Raw genomic sequence first — 25,183 nt, 5'->3', positions numbered from 1 at the left:
TTCTTACACCATATACAAGAATAAACTCAAAATGGATTAAAGACTTAAATATAAGACCTGAAACTATAAAACTTCTACAAGAAAACATTGGCAGTAAACTCTCTGTCATTGCTCTTTGTAATATTTTTCCAATAAAACTTTATTTTATTTTTTAAAGATTTTAATTAAAGATATAGCTAACAGATAATATTATATAAGTTTCAAAGGCATATCATAGTTATCAACATTTATACATCTAAAGAAGTCCATGATAAGTCCAGCAACAATCTGACACCGTACCACACTATCACAATGTTATTGACTATATTCTCCATGCTGTACATTACATCCCCATGACTTATTTGTTTTACACTTGGAAATTTGGACCTCTTATTCCCCTTCATTTTCTCTTTCTTTTTTTAATTTTTCAATTACAGGTGACATTCAGTGTTATTTTATATTAATTTTAGATGTACAGCACAGTGGTTAGACATTTACATAATTTAAGAAGTGATTCCCCCTGACTAGTCTAGTACACACCTAGCCACTATATATAGTTATTACCATATCATTGACTATATTCCCTATGCTTTACTTTACATCCCATGACTATTTTGTAACTACCAATGTGTACTTCTTAATCCTTTCACCTTTTTCACCCTGCCCCCAACCCTGTTCCATGTATCACCTCAACAAATCTAGTACCCACCTGACACCATACATAGTTATTACAATATTATTGACTATATTCCCTACATCCCCATAACCACTTTTTGGCAATCAATTTGTACTTCTTCATCTCTTCCCTTTTTTTATCCACAGTCCAATGCCTTTCCCATCTGGCAACCATTAAAATGTTTTCTGTATCTATGAGTTTATTTCTGTTTCACTTGTTCATTTTGTTCTTTAGATTCCACATATAAGCAAAATCACATTGCTTCTGCCTTTCTCTGTCTGTCAGCACAATAGCTTCCAGGTCCATCCATGCCTCCAAAGATGGCAAGAACCCATTCCCATCCATAGCTGTACAACATTTCATTGTATATATGGATCATCTCCTCTTTATCCATTCTTTCATCGATGGCCACCCAGGCCGCCTCCACACCTATGGCACTGTAAACAAGCTGCAATGAATACATGGTTGCCCATGTCCTCTCAAAGTAGAGTTTTGGGTTTCTTCAGATAAATACCCAGAATTAGGATTACTGGGTCCTTCATTGTCTCTTGCTATAGCCTTTGTTTTGAATTCTATTTTGTCTGGTATAAGTATTGCTACCCTAACTTTTTGATTGTTTGTTTGTTTCCATTTTCATGAAATATCTTTTTCCATCCCTTTACTTTCTGTCTGTGTGTGTCTTTCAATCTGAAGTGAGTCATACGTTGTAAGCAACGTATGTAAGGGTTTTGTTTTCTTATCCATTCAGCCCTCCTAAATCTTTTGACTGGAGCATTTAATCCATTTTCATTGAAAGTGATCGTTGATAGATATGTAGCTATTGCCATCTTATTACCCATAATTTTGGGGTTTTTTTTTTTCATCTTAAAAGAGTCCTTCTAGCATTGCTTGCAATACTGATTTCATGGTGATGAACTCCTTTAACTTTTTCTTATTTGGAAAGCTCTTTACCTGTCCTTTGATTTTAAATGGTATCTTTGGTTGTAAGTCCTTGCTTTTTATCATGTTGAATATCTTGTGCCAGTCCATTCCAGCCTGCAAACATTTTGTTGAGAAATCAGCTGACAGTCTTATAGGAGCTCTCTTATAAGTTACTAGTTGCCATTCTCTTGCTGCTTTTAGGATTTTCTCTTTGTCTTTAACCTTTGCCATTTTTAATTATAATATGTCTTGGTGAGGGCCTGTTTGGGTTCATCTTGTTTGGGACTCTCTGCACTTCCTGGACTTGTAAGTCTATTTCCTTCACCAGGTTACAGAAGTTTTCAGTCATTATTTCTTCAAATAAGTTCTCAATCCCTTGCTTTCCCTCTTCTCCTTCTGGTACCCTTATGATGCAAATGTTGTACAGACTGTTGTTGTCCCAGAGGTCTCCTGACCTATCCTAATTTTTGGATTCTTTTTGCTGTTCCAATTGGGTGTTTTCTGCTACCTTGTCTTCCAAATCGCTGATTTTATGCTTCATCTTGTCTGCTGGTGATTCCTTCTAGTGCATTCTTCATTTCTGTCATTGTATTCTTCATTTCTGACTGGTTCTTTTTAATGGTTTCTCTGTTCTGTTTTATGCTTGCTATGTCTTTGTTGAAGTTCTCACTAAGTTCCTTGAGCATCCTTATAACCATTGTTTTGAATGCTGTCTCTGGTAGTTTGCTTGCCTCAATTTTGTTTAGTTATTTTTCTGGAGCTTTCTCCTTTTTTTTTCATTTGAGATGCATTTTTTGTTTCTTCATTTTGGCTGCCTCTCTATGTTTGTTTCTATGTATTAGGTAGATCTGTTTTGTCTCCAGTCTTGGACAGGTGGCCTTATGTAGCAGCTGCCCTGTGGGGCCCTGGCACAGTCTCCCTGGTCACTTTCTCTGGATATTCCAGGAGTGTCCCTTGTGTGGGTTGTGTGTACCCTCTTATTATAGTTGAGACTTGATTGATATTGGCACATCAGTGGGTGGGATTGACCCTGAGGCTGATTGGCTGTGGAATTTGGTCATATCCACAGTTTAAGGTCTGCTGTATGGGGAGGGTTACGTCACAGAGTGGAATTTGCCCCAGCAGGCTCTGGTGCCTCTTGTGACTGCCCTTTGTGTATGCCACCTGTGGGGCTAATTGGGTGGTGCTCTGCTGTGGTCTGAAGCCATCCTCCAAGTATTTTGGTTCTGAGGCCCCTTGGGAGGGGCTCCAGTGCAGACCCAGTTCAGCCACTGCCTGTGAATGGCTAGCGGCTACCTGATAGGAGCTACAAAGTGATCTGCAGTTGTTTGCTGCCTGTGCTAAATCTGGAGGCATGTGGGAGAGGCCACACTGCAATCCAAAGATGTCTGCCACCAGTATTGGGCCTGGGATATCTCCACAAAAAGCCAGGACACCCAGAGATCTGCTGCCACCTGCGGGCTCCCTTAAGGTTCAGCCACTGATAGAGCCTCATGAGGTATGCAAGTTGGGTGAGGCAGGTCTCAAGGAGTCATTAGAGCGGCAAGAGTTGTGGTCTCCAGGTTAAAGCAAACTCTGGTTTGGTACCAGTGCTGAGCCTGGACAGACTGAGCAAAAGTCTCAGAGCACACTGAGGCCAGTCACCACCCACCTGGAGCCTGCCAGACTCCAATAGTTTTCCAAGAAAGAGTGCAGTGTGGGTGGGGCTGGCTGCTCACGAAGAAAGTGCCTCTGGTGTTGGGGAAGTTGGGTAGGGTGGGGTCCCAGTGGAGCTCACCAGACCAATTCAGATTCATATTTGGCCTGTGGAGGAGAGTTCAACACAGGAAAATGGTGCCTGCCTCCCAGTTGCATGGGAGGCAGACTCCTCACAGGGAAAATGGCAACTGTCCTCTAGCCCTCACACCGAAACCACACACCTCAGTCTTCCCTCCGTATGCCTCCAACACCCCCAAGTCCCCATCACTCCACTGGAGCCCAGGGTGAGTGCCTGCAAGTGAGTGCATCTGTGCACAGGACATTGAAGAGTACGTCTGGGTTTCCTGCAGCTTTCTGTCCCACCCACATGGTCAGAATACCCACTGTTTTTCACTGTCAGATGTTGTGGGGGCTCTTCTTCCCAGCACCAGTACTCCAGGCTGGGGAGCCTGGTATGGGGCTGGTGTCCCTCCCTCCTCTGGGGGGAACTTCCATGGTTAAGATATCCTCCTGATTCTCAACCAGCACATAGAGGTTTGGGGACCCTTCTGCAACTCCACTCCTCCTACCCAGCGACGTGGTTTTTTCTTTGTTTTTAGTTACAGGACTTCTGTTCAGCTAGACTTCAGATGGTTCTCCAGGTTGACTGTTCTGTAAGTCAGTTGTAATTTTAATGTGTTAACAGAAGGACACAGGCATAGTGTTTATCTATTGTGCCATCTTGGAGCTCTTAATCGGTAATATTTTTGTCTGATCTATCTCCTTGGGCAAGGGAAACAAAAGAAAAATAAACAAATGGGTAGTTACAAAATAAATAAAAAGTTTTGCACAGCAAAGGAAACCACCAACAAAATGAAAAAACAACCTACTGAATGGGAGAAGATACCCTCCAGTGATACATCTGATAAGGGATTAATATCCAAAATTTATGAAGAAATAATACAACGCAACACCCATAAAACAAACAGCATAATAAAAAAATGGGCAAAGGACCTGAATACACATTTCTCCAAAGAGGACATACACATGGCCAATAGACATATGAAAAGATACTCAACATCACTAATCATTAGAGAAATGCAAATTAAAACCACAATGAGATGTCACCTCCTGACACCTGTCAGAATGGCTGTCATCAACAAATCAACAAACAACAAGGGTTGGCCAGGACACGGAGAAAAGGGAACCTTCATAAACTGTTGGTGGGATTGCAAATTGGTCCAGTGACTATGGAAAACAGTGTGGAAGTTCCTCAAAAACATAAAAAAAATAGAACTACCTTATGACCCAGCAATTTCCCTTCTGGATATTTATCCTAAGAAATCCAAAACACTAATTCGAAAAGATATTTGCACCCCTATTTCATTGCAGCATTGTTTATAGTGGCCAGGTTGTGGAAGCAACCTAAGTGCCCATCAATAGATGATTGGATAGAGAATATGTGGTACATATATTCAATGGAATGTTGCTCAGCCATAAAAAAGAATAAAATCTTACCACTTGTGACAACATGGATGGACCCAGAGGGTATTATGCCAAGTGAAGTAAATCAGACAGAGAATGACAAATACCACATGATTTCACTTATATGTGGGCTCTAAAGAACAAAATAAATGAACAAATAAAACAGAAAGACTCATAGATACAGGGTTGCCAGATTGGAGTGGGGTTGGGAAGCTGGCTGAAAAAGGTGAAGGGATTAAGAAGTACAAGTTGGTAGTTACAAAATAGTCATGAGGATATAAAGTACAACATATGGAATATAGTCAATAATTTTGTAATAACTATATCACAATGCCAGGTGGGTACTAGACTAATCAAGGGGATCACTTCATAAATTGTATAAGTGTCTAATCATTGTGCTGTACATCTGAAACTAATATAAAATAATATTGAATGTCAATTATAATTGAAAAATTAAATAAGTAAAAAACTTTTTTAAAAAGATAGAGTTAGTTTAAACTGCTTTGTGTGAGCTGTTCAGGCTTAACCTATTTGTCCCTAGTTTGGTTTTGTAATCAGAGCCAGCTAGGACCATTCTCTTTTATTTTCAAGGATTCAAAGAAGAGAAAAAACAAATGCCTTCACGTGGTAACTCAAAGGAATAGCTGTCCTGTTCCTTTGCATTAGTCAGGTCTCAAAGAAACACCGAAACCTCCTAGAATGTGCCTGTACCATTAACTCAAACAATCAGACTGTTGGTGAAAATATATCTCTATATTCTGTGAGAGTACTATTAGCCATGGATCTAGCCCCCATTCCTTCACTAATCCTCCCACCCCAAATCCATAAGAGTAGTAAATAATACTCATCTAAGAATACTGAACATTTCAGGAAATGAGAAAAAAAATTCTATCTTGATGCTGTTACATTGACTTTACCCAGTTTAGGTCTGCTGCTATTGATGGTGGAGAAGATTGAATTTGCGTGGACAGTAGGGTTCTACAGAGAAAAACAATGATATATTTCTTCTTCAAAACTGGAAAGAAGGGGACAAATACATGTGGAATTCCAAAAAGCCAGTTTTCTTACAAGAACTCCATTCAAGCAGTTCTCCAACATCATTATTACTCTCAAAAGAAAAATGAATTGACTTATAAGTACCATTCCCCACTAAAGGGAACCAAGGGTCTTTAATAAAATGGCCCACTCTTGGACTGAGCAGAGAAAGTACAGCATGATCCTGTAACATCTTGTTGTGCTGGAAAGTAAGAAAGTGCTCAAAAAATGATGGGAACACCTTAAAAGGACACAGGAGCCAGAGCAAAGGACCCCCAATGGCCACACCTAGACCAATTTGAATATCAAAATAAATGACAGCAACAGATTGTGACCCATTGAATAAAGTAAGAACCCAAGAGTTCATGCTGATATAAACACATAAACAACTGAAAAAATAAGTAAATGTGGAAGAAGAGAACACTCTTCCTTACAACAGAATACTAACTAATAAGTGTAGAAAAACTTGAGTTTTAAAAATCATCATTTTGGGGCAGATGGGTGGCTCAGTTGGTTAGAGTGCGCAAGCTCTGGGCAACGGGGCTGCCAGTTCAATTCCCACATGGGCCAGCGTGCTGCACCCTCTGCATCTACAATGAAGTCAATGAGCTGCCACTCAGCTCCTGGGTGGCCAGATGGTTCAGTTGGTTGGAGCGTGAGCTCTCAACCACAAGGTTGCTGGTTCTATTCTTCGACTCCCGCAAGGGATGGTGGGCTGCACCCCTGCAACTAACAACGGCAACTGGACCTGGAGCTGAGCTGCACCCTCCACAACTAAGATTGAAAGGACAACAACTTGACTTGCAAAAGTCCTGGAAGTATACACTGTTCCCCAATAAAAGTGCTGTTCCCTTCCCCCCAAAAAAAAGAATGAAGGTGAAATAAAGATATTTTTTTAAAATCATCATTTTGCAACCATCATAGTAATAAGTGATTGAGGCCAGAGTCATCAATAAATGTAAAACTACTCTGGGTGGAAGTTTGATAAGGACAGAATATTTACATAGCCTCCAAATGTTTCCCCAGAAATTACTTATTAATTACAAAGAATAAAATAGTAACTATATAGTGGAGAAATCTAGCAATCAGAATCAAGTGATCAAAGTTATCATCACTAGTAATGGGACAAATTGACACCATGAAAGACAAGGAAAGACTAAGATTCTGTTCCATATTAGAATCTAATGAAACGTGATAACTAAATTCAATGCATGATCTTGAACTGGATCTTAGACCAAGCAAAAAATAGCTATAAAGGAAATTATTAAGATGATTGGCTAAATTTGAACATGAACTATGAATTAGACATTAGTATTATATCAATGTTAAATTTCCTGATTTTGATCATCACACTGTGGTTATGTAAGAGAGTGGACTTATTCTTAGGAAATGCACACTGAGATATTTATGGGTAATATTTAGGGATAATGAGGCATTATGCCTGCAACTTACTTTCCAATCATTAAGAAATAAATTGTGTGTGTGTGTGTGTGTGTGCGTGTGTGTGTGTAGGAGGAGGGAGGGTGAAAGAGAAGAGAGGGAGAATCACAAAACATATGAAGAAAATATAACAGTTGGTGAATTTGGGTAAAGAATACATAGAAGTTCTATGTTCTATTCTTGCAATTTTTCTGTAAGTCTGAAATCATATCAAAATAAAAGACAAAAGAAATTAGTATTTGCTCTACATTAAAAAGTAAATGACAAAACTGTGACAACCGGGGGTGGCTGGATGGCTCAGTTGGTTAAAGCATGAGCTCTGAACAACAAGGTTGCCGGTTCAATTCCCACATGGGATGGTGGGCTGCACCCCTGCAAGTAAGTTTGAAAATAGTGACTGGACTTGGAGCTTAGCTGCGCCCTGCACAACTAGGTTGAAGGACAATGACTTGGAGCTGATGGGCCCTGGAGAAACACACTGTTCCCCAATGTTCCCCAATAAAATAAAATATAAACTGTGACAACCTTAGGCCCCTCTGAGGAAGACCGAACCTTGACCTTGAAGTGGGTTATTGGAGTAGTGAGCGAAAGAGTACTGCATCGTTGCTACCCTTGCTAAGGAGGACAATTCATAAGTTACTCACAGCAGCGCAGTCTCATGTCAAAAGTTGGAATGATCTTGTTAACGAGCCAAACATCTTCTTCCCAACTAACTACGTTTCCATCCAAACACTTCATAAACTCCTCATTTTCCAGGATGCGGTCCCAGAGTTGAAAGTAGTACAAGCTGCCAATGAAGCGAGGCAACACGCTTTTAAACTGGCTGTCCCTGTTCTTGAGAAAATGTCCTAGAACCAGAGTCCCATTAGGTGTCAGGTTTTGTGGTTGATCCCTCATTACCAGTATCCTTTCCTTATTCAGGAAGAGCTCTAATCTGCCCTTCATACCATCCCATATCAAGCATACTGTATGCCATTGAAATGGAGTCAGGTGGTAACGGATATAAAAGGTCTTGCCCAAGTTGTGTAGTATCAGATGCTGATGGTCTCCTGCAAGTCCAAGGTCTATGTCTTCTCTGCCCAGGAAGGTGTTATCAGTAACATAGGAGAAGGCCATCCAATCACTTGATTTGTCATCCACAAATATGAGGTCAATGCATGCTGTGAATTGACTGAGTTCAGGAATGATGTTGGTCAGGCTTACATATGTGTCAGCTCTTCCATAAAAATCCAGCCTTTTTCCTTTTAGTGAAAGTGCATCTGCCCAAATTTTGGGAAGAGGAAAGAGAAAACAAGTGAAATTTCAGTGACACACACACACACAAAAAAAAATTGTCGTCTTCATTAGCCACATAGTCAAATCCAGATTATGCAATACTATTATGAGTCAATACTGGTACAAATAAGCCAAATAGTAGGCATACAAAAGTCATCTCTATTTGACATTGGCGTGTGACTATTTTGGCAGAAGTTTCTTCCTAATTCTATTTTGCCTGGGCTGATATAAAAACTTAGATTAGTGTTCCCCGAGGACACACAAGTTGAACAGTTTGAGGAGGCAGTTAGAAATGTGTGGTTGTGGGGGGGGGGAAGCCAAGGAGAAGGCAGCTTGGACTTAAAATTTACTGCACATGATCCCGAATCATATAATCAAAAGATAACTATTTCCATCTACCTAACTGCTTCATTATATTTCTGGTGCAACAGCAATTTATTCCTCCAGTGCTTTTCCCTGAGCCAAATTATTAGGTTGGTGCAAAAGTAATTGCGGTTTAAAAGGTTAAAAATAATTGCAAAAACAATTACTTTTGCAACAATCTAATACCTGATTCATTTTTCTGTCTCTGAAAGCTGTTTCTTACGGAAGACAGTGACAGGGGCCTGATGGATGACCAGCTGGACAATACAAAAGTGCCAGGGCTTCTGTTTGCACTCTAAAATGGGACAAATGGCACTTCCCTGAGTGTATCCTGATTCCCTCCTTCCATCTCCTCAAAGGGGGCTGCAGCAGCTTTAAGAGGCCCTAGACGGCCATGGACCCTCATATCACTGGCTATGGAGTCACGCAGCCTGGGTTGGAATCTCAGCTCTGACACTCATCAGCTGTGTGACTTTGAGCAAGTAACTTAACCTCTTGATGCCTCAATGTTTGCTTCAGTAAAATGGGGATTCAGGGCCACAGTGTTATATGCGTGCACAACTCTAGGGGCCACCATTCACATTACAGTCTATGCCAGGTGATACCCCTACCTACTAAACTTACCAGACTGTTTGAAGATTAAGTATTTAAAGATGATGGATGCAAAGCCCCCTCAAACATTGCTGAAAGACATGTCCATTGGTACAGTTTTTTGGTGGGCAATTCGACAATATCTATGAAGATTTAAATTGAGTACATCCTTTGTTTCATAGGAAGCTATTCATTAATCACGATACTGTCATCATTACAAACCTCACACCCAGGCCAATAGTTAAACTTCATGATTGCTGAACATCAGCCTAATTCCAGTCCCCACACAGCCTAAGTCAAAAAAAAAAAAAGAAGAAGAAGAAGAAGAAGAAGAAGAAGAAAAAGGAAGAAAGAAAGAAAAGAAAAACAAGAAAGCTTTATGGCAGAACGGAACTCTCTGAATTAGGAGTGTATGAAACTTAAAAGCTTCTGCACAGCAAAAGAAACCATTGACAAAATAAAGAGGCCACCAACTGAATGGGAGAAGATTTTTGCAAACAGTGCCTCCGATAAGGGGCTAGTATCCAGAATATACAAGGAACTCATGCAACTCAACAACAAAAAAACAAACAACCCAATTGAAAAATGGGCAGAGGACTTGAAGAGACATTTCTCCAAAGAGGACATACAAATGGCAAATAGACATATGAAAAAATGCTCAACATCACTAATCATCAGAGAAATGCAAATCAAAACCACAATGAGATATCACCTCACCCCAGTCAGAATGGCCATCATCAACAAGACAAATAGTAACAAATGTTGGAGAGGCTGTGGAGAAAAAGGAACCCTCATACACTGTTGGTGGGAATGCAGACTGGTGCAGCCCTTATGGAAGGCGGTGTGGAGGTTCCTCAAAAAATTACGAATAGAATTGCCATATGACCCAGCAATCCCTCTCCTGGGTATCTACCCAAAAAATCTGAAAACATTTAGAGATAAAGACACGTGTGCTCCAATGTTCATTGCAGCTTTGTTTACAGTGGCCAAGACATGGAAACAACCAAAATGTCCTTCGATAGATGAATGGATGAAGAAGTTGTGGTATATATACACAATGGAATACTATTCGGCAGTAAGAAAAGATGATATAGGAACATTTGTGACAACATGGATGGATCTTGAGAGTGTAATGCTGAGCGAAATAAGTCAGACAGAAAAAGCAGAGAACCATGTGATTTCACTGATATGTGGTATATAAACCAAAACAACAAAAGAACAAGACAAACAAATGAGAAACAGAAACTCATAGACACAGACAATGGTTTGGTGGTTGCCAGAGGGTAAAGGGGGTGGGGGGTGGGGGGTGGGAGATGAGGGTAAGGGGGATCGAATATATGGTGATGGAAGGAGAACTGACTCTGGGTGATGAACACACAACGGGATTTATAGATGATGTATTATAGAATTGTACACCTGAAATCTATGTAATTTTACTAACAACTGTCACCTCAATAAATTTAATAAAAAAAAAAAATAATAAGAAGAAATCTAGAAAAAAAAAAAAAAAAAAAAAAAAAAAGGAGTGTAACATTAAGACCACCACTCTAAAACTCACAGCCATACAGCACACTAGAGAGGTTGGCAGGGAATGACAATGACAACTTCCTTGCTTCCGGGAGATGTTCGCAAATAAAAACTTCTAGATATTCTCTAGCCCTACAGTATTCTCTCCCTCTATTCCTCCACTGAACATCTTCCAAAAGCAAACAAGTATGCGCCTGCGTGCACACACACACACACACACACACACACACACACACACTCCTATGTGCCAGAACTCATACAATCCACCTGCCAGGGTGCTATTTCTGAACTGCCCATGGTGGATGAGCAAATGCTTATTTCTGTCTCTGGCTTATATGATTATATTATCATCTTTCATGTGGCTAATAAATCAAGAGTTAATCCCACAAAGCAACAATTGCTGTGAAACCCAAGTCTTGATTATGTTAATATTGTTTTTCTGTTCAGCCCTCCAAAATGACGTCAAGTACAACATTTAACAATGAGTTTTATGGTTACCATAAATCTCCAGGACTTATTTGTCCCTTAAAAGAGAATGTACCATAATTTTATGTGGTCTACAAAGGCCCTTCCTCTCTGCAATATAAAATATTAATACAAAACCAGTTGCCAAAGGACATGAACAGCAACTTACAAAATCAGAAATATAAAACGACGGCCTCTCACTATTTTTAAAATACAAGTTAGAACAACAGTAAGACACCATTATTGCCTTTTAAAGTGACAACATTTTGGACAGAATAGGAAGTTTTGATGGGCCTGTGGGAAAACAAGTCATTTTAATACACTGCTGGTGGGAGTACCAATTAGTACAGTCTCTCTTTTTTTGAAGGGCAATTTGCCAATATTTATGAAAATTTTAATTGTGTATAACTGCATATATACTTTATACAGCAATTCCATTTATATTACTTCATTCTAAACTAAAGTACATGTATACATAGATACAAGTAGAGGCTATTTATTGCAGCATTGTTTATAATTGAGAAAATAGGAAAATCTGTATGTCTATCAATAAGTGACTAGTTAAGCAATCGTTACCTCTATACAATGGAATATTAAAACAAACAAGGTAGATCTATATAGTTATGGAGAGATTTGCAAGTCTTTATATTACATGAAATGGGGGTTATATAAGTGTAGATATAGTATTATCCTATTTTTTAAAATAAGAGAAAAATATGTGTGTTAGCATATGTATAGAAAAAATCTGGTAGAACAAACATCAAACAGTTAAGAATGAGTATCTTTACGTGTGAGATTTAGGAGGATTTTTACTTTCTGTGTTACTTATTTCAGTAATATTTGCATTTTGATACAATCATGTGTTACACTTACAACCAGAAAAAATAGATAGATTAGATAGATAGATACATAGATACATAGATACATAGATAGATAGATAGATCCACTTGTGGCTATACTTGAGATTCTGCGGGCATATCTGTGAGCTCTGCTTAGATATGAGCAGAAGTGTGGTGTAGTGGAGTCCAAAAATCAATATTTGAATCTCAGTTCTGCCCCTTACTAGCTGTGTGAACATGAACAATTAATGCATGAAAACCTTTTAGGGCAGTGTCTGGCATATAGTGAGCACTATATGAATGTTAAATAAATAAACTCACGTCACTTCTCTCTGTGTCTCGTTCCTCCATGGTAAGACAGGAATAATAATTACCTACCTTATAGGGCGGTTAGGAAAGATGATGCAATAATCTCTCACGTTTAGGTTATGTATGTGTGAGTGTTTATAAACTGTAAAGCCCCATGTAAATGTCGGCTGCCATGTTTGCCATAGTCATTCTTAGAAGCCTCTTTCTTCTCCCACAAACTCTTTTGCACCCTCATACATGCAAGCACGTCTGCACTGAACCCTGCTGCAGCCACCAGCCCCCCCCCCCCCGGGCTCGGAGGAGGCTGCACAGTGATGAGGCAGGACAGCAGTGGCTTTGCCCTTCTGTTTGGCCAGGCAAGCTGCGCTCTCAGACGGGCCTCTCTAAGGTCTGCTTCAAAGACGACTTGTGTCTTTGCATATGATTTAACTATCCATTGCAGATATCTGCTTGGATGCTACCACCTGTTCCCTGGCAATTTTTAAGTCCAAATTGCATGATTGCTCCACTGAAGCGTGTTCTTTCTTGATTTGTCTCCTCTGTGTCTCTTTGCCTCTATCCTGTTTCCTTTTATTTTTAATTACATTTATTGTTTTCCCCACTTAAAAAAAGAAATGTTTTTTTTCCTTTATAAAAGTGATACTGTACATGCTTTTTAGAAGAAGAAGTGAAAGTACTAGAAAGTAAAAAGATGAGAACAAAGTCAGCCAGAGTCCTCCCACCCAGAGACAACCACCATTAACATTTTGGTATATTTCCTTTGGCTTTTTTTTTTTCCTGTGCATGGGTTTTGCTTGTTTCTATGTAGCTAAAACCATACTGTACAAAAAATGGGGTATCCTGCTTTTCTCACTTAACATTATGACATAAGTGTTTTCCATGTTAGAAAAAACTTACCATAAACCTCATTTAAATGGCTATGTTACAGTGTTGGAGAGGCTGTGGAGAAAAAGGAACCCTCATACACTGTTGGTGGGAATGCAGATTGGTGCAGCCGTTATGGAAGGCAGGGTGGAGGTTCCTCAAAAAATTACGAATAGAATCACCATATGACCCAGCAATCCCTCTCCTGGGTATCTACCCAAAAAATCTGAAAACATTTATACATAAAGACATGTGTGCTCCAATGTTCATTGCAGCTTTGTTTACGGTGGCCAAGACGTGGAAACAACTAAAATGTCCTTCGATAGATGAATGGATAAAGAAGTTGTGGTATATATACACAATGGAATACTATTCAGCAGTAAGAAAAGATGAAATAGGAACATTTGTGACAACATGGATGGATCTTGAGAGTATAATGCTAAGCGAAATAAGTCAGACAGAAAAAGCAGAGAACCATATGATTTCACTGATATGTAGTGTATAAACCAAAAACAACAAAAGAACAAGACAAACAAATGAGAAACAAAAATTCATAGACACAGACAATAGTTTAGTGGTTACCAGAGGGTAAGGGGGGTGGGAGGTGGGAGATGAGGGTAAAGGGGATCAAATACATGGTGATGGAAGGAGAACTGACTCTGGGTGATGAACACACAATGGGATTTATAGATGATGTAATACAGAATTGTACACCTGAAATCTATGTAATTTTACTAACCACTGTCACCCCAACAAATAAAAAAAAATGCCTATGTTACAGGCCCAAGAATGCCAGGCACCATTTTATTTGTATTGAGAAAATTTATATAACATAAAAGACACCATTTTCATCATTTTAAAGCATACAATTCAGTGGCATTCAGTACATTCACAATGGGGTATGGCCATCACCATTATCTAGTTACAGAATATTTTTATCAACCCCAAAGGAAACCCTGTACCCATTAAGCAGTCATTCCCCCATTTGCCCCTCTCCCCAGCCCTTAGCAACCACTGATCTGCTTTATGTCTCTGTGGATTTGCCTATTCTGACATTTCATATAAATTAAACCATACACTGTGTGGTTTTTGGTGTCTGGCTTCCACTTAGCATAATGTTTTCAAGGTTCATGCATGCTATAGTATGTGTCAGTACTTTAATCCTTTCTATGGCTGAATAATATTCCATCTTATGGATACCGGTATACCACATTTTGTTTATTGAGTCATCTGCTAATGAATATTTGGGTTGTTTCTACCCTTTGGCTATTATGAACAGTGCTGCTATGAACATTTGTGCCATTCTGTTTATTTGAACATGTTTTCATTTCTTTTGGGTATATACCTAGGAGTGAGTCATACAGTAATTCTATGTTTAACTTATTGAGTAACAGCCAAACTGTTTTCCACAGTGGCTGCTCCATTTTACATTCCCACCAGCAATGTATGAGGGTTCCAATTTCTCTACCTCCTCTTCAAACCCTTTTTCTAAAAATTAGTAACCATCTTAGAGGGTGTGGAGTGATATCTCATCGAGATCTTGATTTGTGTTTTCCTAATGACTAAAGACTTTGCACATCTTTTCATGAGCATGTTGGCCATTTGCATATCTTCCTTAGAAAAATGTCTATTCAAGTCCTCTGCCCATTTTTTTATTGGGCTGCTTGTCTTTTTGTTGTTGAGTAGAATATATAATTCTTTATATATTCTGGATATAGGACCTTATGAGATATATGACCTGCAAATATTTTCTCCCATTCTGTAGGCTGTTTTTCACTATCTTGATAGTGTTTTTAATGTACAAAAGTTTTTAACTTTGATAAAGTACACTTTATCTATTTTTTCATTTGCTGCTTATTCTTTCGTGTCATTTCTAAGAATCTATTGCCAAATTCAAAGTCATTAAGATTTACCTCTATGCTTTCTTCTAAGAGTTTTATAGTTACAGTTCTTATATTTAGGTTTTTCATCCATTTTGTTAATCTTTGTATATGATGAGAAGTGAAGGTCCAACTTCATTTTTTACATGTGTTTACATGTGTACATATGTACACGTGGATACATGGATATGTGTGTACATAACTAGCTGTCCCAACACCATTTGTTGAAGAGACTATTTTTCCCCCATTGAATGGTCTTGTCACCCTTGTAGAAAATTAATTGACTATACTTCTATGGGTTTCTTCCTGGACTCTCAGTTCTGTTTCATTAATCTATATCTATCCTTATGCCAAAAACACACTGTTTTGATTGCTGTAGCCTTGTAGTAAGTTTTGAAATTGGAATGTGTGAATCCTCCAACTTTGTTCTTTTTCAAGATTATTTTGGCTATTCAGGGTCCCTTGCAATTCCATATGAATTATTAAATCTTGCTATCTTAATATTAAATCTAGGAACAGAATCTTTCCCATTTATTTAGGTCTTCTTTAATTTCTTTAAGCAATGTTTGTAGTTTGAGTGTAGAAGTCTTTCACCTACTTGGTTAAATTTATTCTTAGATCTTATTCTTTTAGATGTTATTATGTATAAATAAAATTGCTTTCTTAACTTAATTTCAGATTTTTCATTACTAGTGCATATAAATACCACTAACTTTTGTGTGATGATCTTGTATTCTGCAACTTTGCTGAATTTGTTTATTAACTTAACTATCTTTTTTGCAGATTCTTTAGGATGTTTTTATGTCAGATTGTATCATCTGTGCATAGAGAGAGTTTTACTCCCCCCCCCCCACGCACACACACAGTTTCAATGCCTTTTATTTCTTGTTCTTGCCAAATTGTTCTGGCAAGAACTTTCAGTGTAATGTTAAGTAGAAGTGATGAAAGTGGTCATTCTGGTCTTGTTCCTGATCTTAGAGGGAAGCTTTCAGACTTTCACTATTAAGTGTGATATTCACGGCTGGTTTTTCGTAGATGCCCTTTATCAGGCTGAGGAAGTTCCCTTCTATTTCTAGTGTGTTGAGTGTTTTTATCATGAAAAGGTGTTGGATTTTGTCAAATGCGTTTTCTGCATCAACTGAGATATACATTTGTATTTTCCCCATCAATCTATTAATGTGTATTACATTGGTTGATCAATTTTTTTAACTATTTTTATTTTTCAATTACAGTTGACATACAATATTATATTAGTTTCTACAACATAGTGAGTAGATATTTATACAACTTACAAACTGATCACCTCAATAAATCTAGTACACATGTGACACCATACATAGTTATTACAATATTATTGACTATATTCCTTATGCTATGCTTTACATCCAAATGACTATTTTGTAACTACCAATTTGTACTTCTTAATCCCTTCCCCTTTTCCACCTGTCCCCCAACCCCTTCCCATCTGGCAATCATTAAAATGTTCTCTGTATCTATGAGTTTGTTTCTGTTTTGTCTGTTCATTTATTTTGTTTTTTAGATTCCACATATAAGTGAAATCATACGGCATTTCTCTTTCCCTGTCTGACTTGCTCCACTCAACACAGTACCCTCTAGGTCAATCCACGTTGGTGCAGATGGCAAGATTTCATTCCTTTTTTATGACTGAGTAATATTCCATTATGTATATGCACCACCTCTTCTTTGTCCATTCATCCATTGATGGACACCAAGGTTGCTTCCATATCTTCGTTATTGTAAATAATGCTGCAATGAACATATGGATGCACATGTCCCCTGAGAGCAGTGTTTTGGGTTTCTTTGGATAACTACCCAGAAGTATGATTACTGAGTCCTTCTTTGTCACTTCTTATGGCCTTTGTTTTAAAGTCTGTTTTGTCTGGTATAACTATTATTATCCCAGATTTTTTTGTGTGTGTGTCATTTCCATTTTCATGAAATGTCTTTTTCCATCCCTTTACTTTCAGTCTATACATGTCTTTGGATCTGAAGAGACTCTTGTAGGCAGTATATGTAAGGGTTTTGTTTTCTTATCCATTCAGCCCTCCTATGCTTTTTAATTGGAACATTTAATCCATTTACATTTAAAGAAACTGTTGATAGATATGTAGTTATTGCCATTTTATTATTCATGGTTTTGAACTTTTTTTTCTTCTTAAGTCAGCTGACAGTCTTATGAGAACTCCCTTGTAGATAACTACTTTTCTCTTGCTGCTTTTAAGAGTCTCTCATTGACTTTAACCTTTGGCATTTTAATCATGATGTGTCTTAGTGTGGGCCTCCTTGGGTTCATCTTGTTCGGGATTCTCTGCACTTCCTGGGCTTGTATGTCTATTACCTTCATCAAGTTAGGGAAGTTTTCCATCATTGTTTCTTCAAACAGGTTAATTCCTTGCTCACTCTCTTCTTCTGGTACCCCTATGAAGTAAATATTTGTACACTTAACGTTTTTCCAGAGGCCCCTTAAACTCTCCTAATTTTGTTGGATTCTTTTTTCTTTTTGCTATTCTCATTGGGTGTTTTCTGCTACCTTATCTTCTATGTTGCTGATTCGATCCTCTGCTTCATCTAATCTACTATTGGTTCCCTAATTATTCCCTAAAGAATAATCTAATGTATTCTTTATTTCGGTTATTGTATTCTCCATCTCTGACTGGATCTTTTTTATGTTTTCTATCTCCATTTTATGTTTCCCATCTCTTTGTTGAAGATCTCCCTGAGATCATAGAGCATCCTTATAACCAGTGTTTTGAACTCTACATCTGGTAGATTGTTTGTCTCCATTTTGTTTAGTTCTTTTTTTTTTTTTTTTTTTTTTTTTTGAGCTTTGTTCTATTCTTTTATTTGGGACATGTTTCTTTGTCTCTCCATTTGGGCTGCTTCCCTGTGTTTGTTTCTATGTATTAAGTAGGGCTGCTATGTTTCCCAGTCTTAGTAGAGTGGCCTTATGTAGTAGGTTTCCTATGGGGCCCAATGGCACAGTCTCCCTTATTACCTGAGCAGGCTGCTCCAGGTATGTCCCTTGTGTGGGTTGTGTGTGCCTTCCTGTTGAAGTTGAGCCTTGGTTGAGGCTTGCACATCACTCGGAGGGCCTGACCTTCAGGCTGATTGGTTTTGAGGACTGGCTGTGACTACAGTAGGGGAGCCGGTGTGCAGCAGCTGACTCTACCAAGCAGGATTCACTTTAATGGGGCTCTGGTGCCTGCCCAGTCTGCCCTTTGGGTGTGTCAGTTAAAGGTGGTGCTCTGGTGTGGTCTGAAGCTGGACACCAGGTGGGTTGATTCTGGGGCTTCTTGGGGGGGGAGGCTATTGCAGGCCAAGTCAGCTGCTGCTTGTGCCCTGCCAGGGACCACTTGGTATGAGTTATAAAGTGATCTGCAGATGGTTGCCACTTGTGCTGGGCTTAGAAGTGCCTGGGAGTGGCTATGCTGAGATCCTAAGCCAGCTGCTGCTAGTGCTGAGCTTGGGGTTGCTTAGCAAGAGGTATGGAGCATGGTGAGGGCAGATGACACTTGTTTGGGGTTTGTGAATTTTTGAGAGGTTTTAGGACAGTCCACAGCAGGCCATTTTTGTGGAAAAGCCACTGATAGGCCCACAAGTTGGGTGGGGCAGGTTCTCAGAGAATCTCCAGGGCAGGGCAGGGCCAATGCTGTTAGTTAGGTTGATGGAGACTCAGATATGGTGGCTGCTTGTGTCTGCAGACTGGGTGTGGGGAGCGCTCAACAAAGAAACTATGGCTTCTGCCAGCACATCTGTCTGGGAGAAAGCTACCTCTCCTGCCCTTGCCCTAAAGCCAGACAATTCAGTTCCTCCCCGTATTTCCCTGGTGACTTTCGAGCTGCTGCTCCCACACTCGGGCTCAGAGTCAGTGAGTCCATCAGCGAGTATGTTCATTCTCTGGCCCTTTAATAAGAATGCCTGGGAGTACATCAGCCCTCTGTCTCACTCAGCTACAATCTCCACTGCTTTCACAGCCAGAAGTTGTGGAGATTTCCCAGCACTGGAACCCTGGGTGGGGTGCCTAGTTTGGGGCTGGGACCCCTCACTCCCGGGGAGGGGGTCTCCACAGCTGAGATATCCCTCTGAATTTTTTTTATCCACCATACATGGGTATGGGGCCAGCATGTTCTGCCTCTCCACCCCTCCTACTGGTCTCGAGATGGCCTCTCCTGTATATCCTTAGTTATAGGACTTCTATTCAGCTAGACTTCAGGTGATTCTCAATGATGGTAGTTCTATAGTTTAGTTGAAGTTTTGACATGGTCGTAAGAGGAGGCAAGCAGAGCATTCACCTACTCAGCCATCTTGAACCTGGCTCCCCTGATCAGTTTTTATATGTTGAACCACCGTTGCATTCCTGGAATAAATTCCACTTGGTCAGGGCATATAGACTGCTGGATTAATTAATATACTGCCAGACTCAGTCCGCTAGTACTTTGTTGAAAATTTTTGCATTTATATTCATAAAAGATATTAGTCTATACAGAATTGTACACCTGAAATCTATGTAATTTTACTAACAATTGTCACCCCAGTAAAATTTAAAAAAAAAAGATATTAGTCTGTAGTTTCCTTTGCTGGTGATGTCTTTGTCTGCCACCTACCATTTTTTAACTTTCTAGCAGATTGATAGAGCAAGACATTGTGCCCCACGTCTTCCTCTGACATAGCCTGGGGGGAAATAAAACTTTAGCCACAATGGGTTTTTTGATATATATAGTTTTATATTGCTTTTTGCTAAGTTCCAAAGATGTTTTGCCTGGTGATGCCATGTTTAAGCAGCTTTTAAGCAGAATTGAATTTATTGAGCATTGAACAATGACAGTTTTTCCCCAGAATGCTCCAACTTTTGTATTATCTGATTTTCAGGACAATGGTAAGACCAGAGTCTTGGTGCCTACTGTCCATTTCCAGTGCCCGGCATAATGATTGGCACATAGTAGGTCCTTTACAGCTATTAACTGAATAAATGTATTAGGGCACTGAGTTGGAAGCCAATGGGTGGGCAGATGGAGGGCTGTCCCTTGTGCAAAAGTATCAGGGGTGTGGGTGAAGCATTTGGTATAGAATGAGAAATTCTAAACTGCAGACTGAACTTGTGCCCTGCCCTCTGTTTTAGAGAACTTTTGGCGAAAGATCAGGTGAGAGTTCCCTCTTTCTGTCAAGCCCCAAAAGTAATAAATACACTTATTTTAAAAGTCAGTGAGTAAAAGGTTTAGAGCTGTAAGAGATAGAAACTCTGAATGATTTTTCCCTTTATTTTCTGAAGACAGCATTAAGTAATCATCAGATATATTCTGTACTTGGTTTCTGTGTGTGTTTGTTTGTTTTTGTCTTGGCAAAATTTTTCCTTGAAATGCTGAAGTGTTTCAAAGGTTAGGGAACTAAGATCCTAGGCATCTTAGGAAGAGTAGAAAAATGAAGTTCAGGCAGTGTGGGCATGACCTGGTCACTGGTTCTTCCCCATAACATGACCTGCTTTCCTCTACCGTACCCAAGACTTCTGATCCAGAGCACCTGACCAACCATCCGTGTCTGAGTATATTAGTTACTAAGGTGCTATAACAAAGAACAACTGGGTGGCTTAAACAACAGAAATTGATTGTCTCACAGTTCTGGAGGCTAGAAATCTGAGATAAAGTGTTGGCAGCGTTGTTTCTTTCTGAGGGAAAAATCTGTTCCACGCCTCTTTCTTAGATTCTGATTATTTATTTATAATATTTGGTGTTCCATGCCTTCTGCTGCATCATCTCAATCTCTACCTGTGTGCCTGCTCCCTGTGTGTGTGTCAGTGTCCAAATTTGCCCCTTTTATAAGGACACTAGTCATATTAGATTAAGGGCCCACCTTACTCCAGTATGACCTTATCTTTACTTAACTAATTACATTTGTAATGACCTTATATCCAAATATGGTCACATTCTGAGGTGCTGAGGGTTAAGACTTCAATACATGACGTTTGTGGGGATACAATTCAACTCATAATACTACATGAGGCTCAAGGTCCAGTTAACCACCTGGCAATACCTCCTATCAGTGGAGGGAGAGGAGGCAAAACAGATTTGGTGTAAGGGGCCCACCAGAGGCATTGGCTGTGTCTATACTATGGAGAATTTAGCCACTCTGAAAGTGAGGATACAGCATGCCTGCCTCAACTGGGAATGTCACTACTCACTCAGAAAAGAGAAGAAGGAAGATACTCATTCCCATAGTCTATGAAAGCTTTACCTCAGTAAGGGCTCTTCTGGCTCTTAGTATCACAAAATCTTGCAAATAAGTGTTTAGGAACATTCAAAACCTTTGTAGACTAAGTCTGAACAGATAGATAGGTGCTTGACACAGGGGAGCTCCATTACCCACATCACTGGGACATAATATGGACAACCACAGAGAACCGGAGTTACTATCTGTCACCCACTGCCTACAATTCCCACTGGTCTTGTGAGTAACCAACTAATCTTTAGATAAACCAGATCTTCCATATATCCAACTTTGAGCCTTGTTTCTGTCACCAGTCATGAGCCACAGAGTTATCCAACACATTCCTTTCTCCAGTACCCAGGCTGCTGACCATGTATGTGGACCTATGCTGGACCTATGCCTGCCAACAGCCCTTCTTAAAATCGGAGGCAGAGGAATTACCCTCATATAGGTAATGTGATTGTTCTTTCAAATATTGGGTTCAAGGCCCACGTCTTATCCAACAAAATGGATGTCCTTAATCATAAATCCAGAAGCACCCTGGAAAATTCACTTACTCGACAATGGTGGTCATTGAGTACTGACTATGCGTGCTAGAATACAGTCATAGAGTGAACTCATGTTCACACCAGGTCCCTGGCCTTAGTTAGTTTGCATTCCAGAGAGAAAGGCAGTCAATAAGCAATGAAAAGAATTACAAATTGTGAAAAGTGCTCTAAAGGAAATTAACAGGCTGATGAGCTAAATGATGGGAGGGATAGGGATGGGAGAGATGGGAATGTTTACATTAGATAACATAGTTAAGGAAGGCCGCTCTGAGGAAGAACCATTTTAACTTAGTCCTAGGAGATGAAAAAGATCAGGGTTACAGAGATGTGGAGAAAGACTGACTCAGACATAGGTAATAGCATGTGCAAAGGCCTTGAGGTAGGACTGTGCTTGGCATGTCTAAGGAATAGGAAGAAAGCCAGAGTGTCTAGGGTGGAGTGAAAGAGAGAAAGCATGGTAGTAAATGAGGCCCACGAGGAAGTGGGATACTAGATTATGCAGTATTTTTGGGGTTTTATTAAAGCATTTGGATTTGTATTCTAATTGTGATGGAAACTTATTGGCAAGAGTGAATGATCTGACTTAATCCATTAAAGGACTGCTCTGGCTGCTGTGTTGGAACAGGCTATACAGAGCAAGAGTGGAAGCAGGGAGACCAATTAGGAGGCTATTTTTGCTTTATTCCTTACCTCCTGCTCCATTCTACAACTATTCAGTTCCTGACCTCAGTCTTCACTCCTTCTTGCTAGCTCCACTCTCACCCCTTAGACCTTATAACAGATTTGGTTTCTTCTGTTTCACCCTTAGTATTCTTCCATGCACATGGTTTTGTGCATGGCTCCCTCCAGTTAGAAGATCTGAATCACCCTCTGCCTAATCTAGGCTTGGCCCCAGTCCCCTCTACCACAATGACCCACACAGTTGGGAGGCTGGGGACTTGTCTAGAGCCTAAAGAGGGCTGAACCATTGTTTCAAGGATAGAATATTTTTTCCAAGAAGAAAATGATGAATTTCTCATCAACTGAAGGACAATTAGAACGAACTGATTACCTAAAAGAATCATTACTTTGACTCATGGATTTAAAACTGAGTCTGGAAAACCTTGTGACTGCTTTAAAGTGACCTCTGCAGGGCTAAAATCTACACCTCTATCATAATTTTCACTCACCAACAGCATTCCTCACAAAACCCATTCCAACTTCCCAATATCACAGACTCTTCCACTTTTTCTTCCATGACTACTGAAGACACCTAGATCCCCCTATTCCTAGATCCCTTTATTCCATGACCCATGACCCCTCACACACAAACACACACATAAAAAAAACACACTTAGAGTTTATGTCACATACACCACCACCACCATACAGGTGTTTAAAGATCAAATATACGGTGATGGAAGGAGAACTGACTCTGGGAGTGAACACACAATGTCATATATAGACGATGTATTACAGAATTGTACACCTGAAATCTATGTAACTTTACTAACCATTGTCACCCCAATAATCTTTAATTTAAAAAGTTTTATAATTGCAAATTAAATTAATTTATTAAATCAGCAAATATGTACTGAATGCCTAACCTGTGTGTCAAGACCTATGCTGGATGTTTTGGATAAAGAAATGGAGTAAACACAGTTTCTTGCCTTTGAGGAAACAGACAGGGAAAAGATAAATCAACATCTTAGTGGGTAGTCAAGGCCAGGTGACAGAGTTGCCAGTGTGCCCCATAAGTCCCATTTCAAGCTTTAGTGTAAGAAACATCGTCTCCCATCAGGCCCTGCACACAGCAGGAAGCCAGTCAGTGTTTGTTGTTGATGGTGATGATGAGTTGGTATTTTTGCAGAAGATTAGCTCTCAAATCTGAGAGCTGTTCAAATTAAACCCCAGATCTATTTCATCACGAATTGTCACTCACTGGCGTGGATGACCTTTTAGCTAAAGACTGATAAGCTAAATAAGCAATGATAAGAACTGAGTTTACTTAATATGGATGAAATTGCAGTTTTCCAAGACAACATTTTCCTTAAGTCTCCAAATTACCAGCTACTTCAGTTGAACTGTTTTAATCATCTGTTTGCTGCAGAATCAAAACAAAGACAGAATCTATCTCCATACCTGTCACAGAGTCAAAGTAAGGTCTGGACCTCCCCAGAACACATGCCTGTGTGTCACTGTGAATCAGTGACCAGTGTTTGGCACACCTCAGTTTCCGCGTCTATATTCTGTGATTGTTGTCATATACGTATAATGGAAACAGAAAGATGGTCGCATAATGTTCCAGGGAGCTTTAAATAAAGCATTATGCATGAAAGAAAGTGGCCCAAAAGAAAACCCAAAGCTTCTGTTAGGTGTGCATTAACCACCAAATTGCAATTCAGAGTTGCATTAATAAATGTCAAAAAACAGGGGTGGCCGGTTTGCTCAGTTGGTTAGAGCTTGGTGCTAACAACACCAAGGTTACCGGTTCGATCCCCGCATGGGCCAATCTGAGATGTGCCCTCCTTAAAAAAAGAAAGAAAGAGAGAGAGAGAGAGAGAGAGAGAGAGAGAGAGAGAGAGAGAGAGAGAGAGATTGAGAGAAATGTCAAAAACAGTAGTCCAAGCTACTACAGTCTACTTGAGGCCAGCTCTCCATCAGTCATGCATAGTACTGAGTGAATGGATTCATTTACTGAAGCTCCAGCTTGTCCTACAGCCATATTGACCAAAAGGAAGTCATTGAGAGGCAGCCCAGCAATTTTTCAAATGGGTTATTTCTGTAACCTACTGTACATGAGACATTGAAAGATAATAAGAACACATTTTCTTACCTGAGAAAAAGATAAAACTTGACATGAGAATCAATCCGTAAAGCCTCTGGTATATGATATGTCCTTTCATTGTCTAAACCTGTATTCAAGAAGTCAGAAATATTCCCAGCTCAGATTCAGAACAAACAATTTCTAAGTGTATGTGACCATACTTCTCCTTCACATTTCACTCAAGGTTTTTTGCTATTCTTAAAGCCATGTCAGCCAGCCATAACCTAGACACTTGAGTGAGTTATGCAGCCTGGGTGAAACCTCACTGATTGATTTATTTG

The 25,183-nt window shown here is 39.6% G+C and overlaps 1 protein-coding gene across 1 annotated transcript in view; it reads right to left on the bottom strand.

Annotated features, from left to right (window-relative positions):
- The window catches only part of ADGRG4 (adhesion G protein-coupled receptor G4), a 117,087-nt gene extending 92,106 nt beyond the window's left edge, over positions 1-24,981 (bottom strand). The window contains exons 1-2 of the mRNA XM_019714659.3: positions 24,912-24,981; positions 7,858-8,472 (exon numbers count right to left, since the gene is read on the bottom strand). Of these exons, the coding sequence (XP_019570218.3) occupies positions 7,858-8,472; positions 24,912-24,981 (685 nt within the window). The remainder of the gene's footprint in view (positions 1-7,857; positions 8,473-24,911) is intronic.
- Positions 24,982-25,183: the final 202 nt, after the last annotated feature.

This window comes from Rhinolophus sinicus, chromosome 18 (genome assembly GCF_057876585.1).
Source record: "Rhinolophus sinicus isolate RSI-liver-muscle chromosome 18, RSI-T2T, whole genome shotgun sequence".
Lineage (NCBI taxonomy): Eukaryota > Metazoa > Chordata > Mammalia > Chiroptera > Rhinolophidae > Rhinolophus > Rhinolophus sinicus.
The sequence above is the reverse complement of the archived record's forward strand: the minus strand, read 5'-3'. Positions and strand labels throughout refer to the sequence as shown.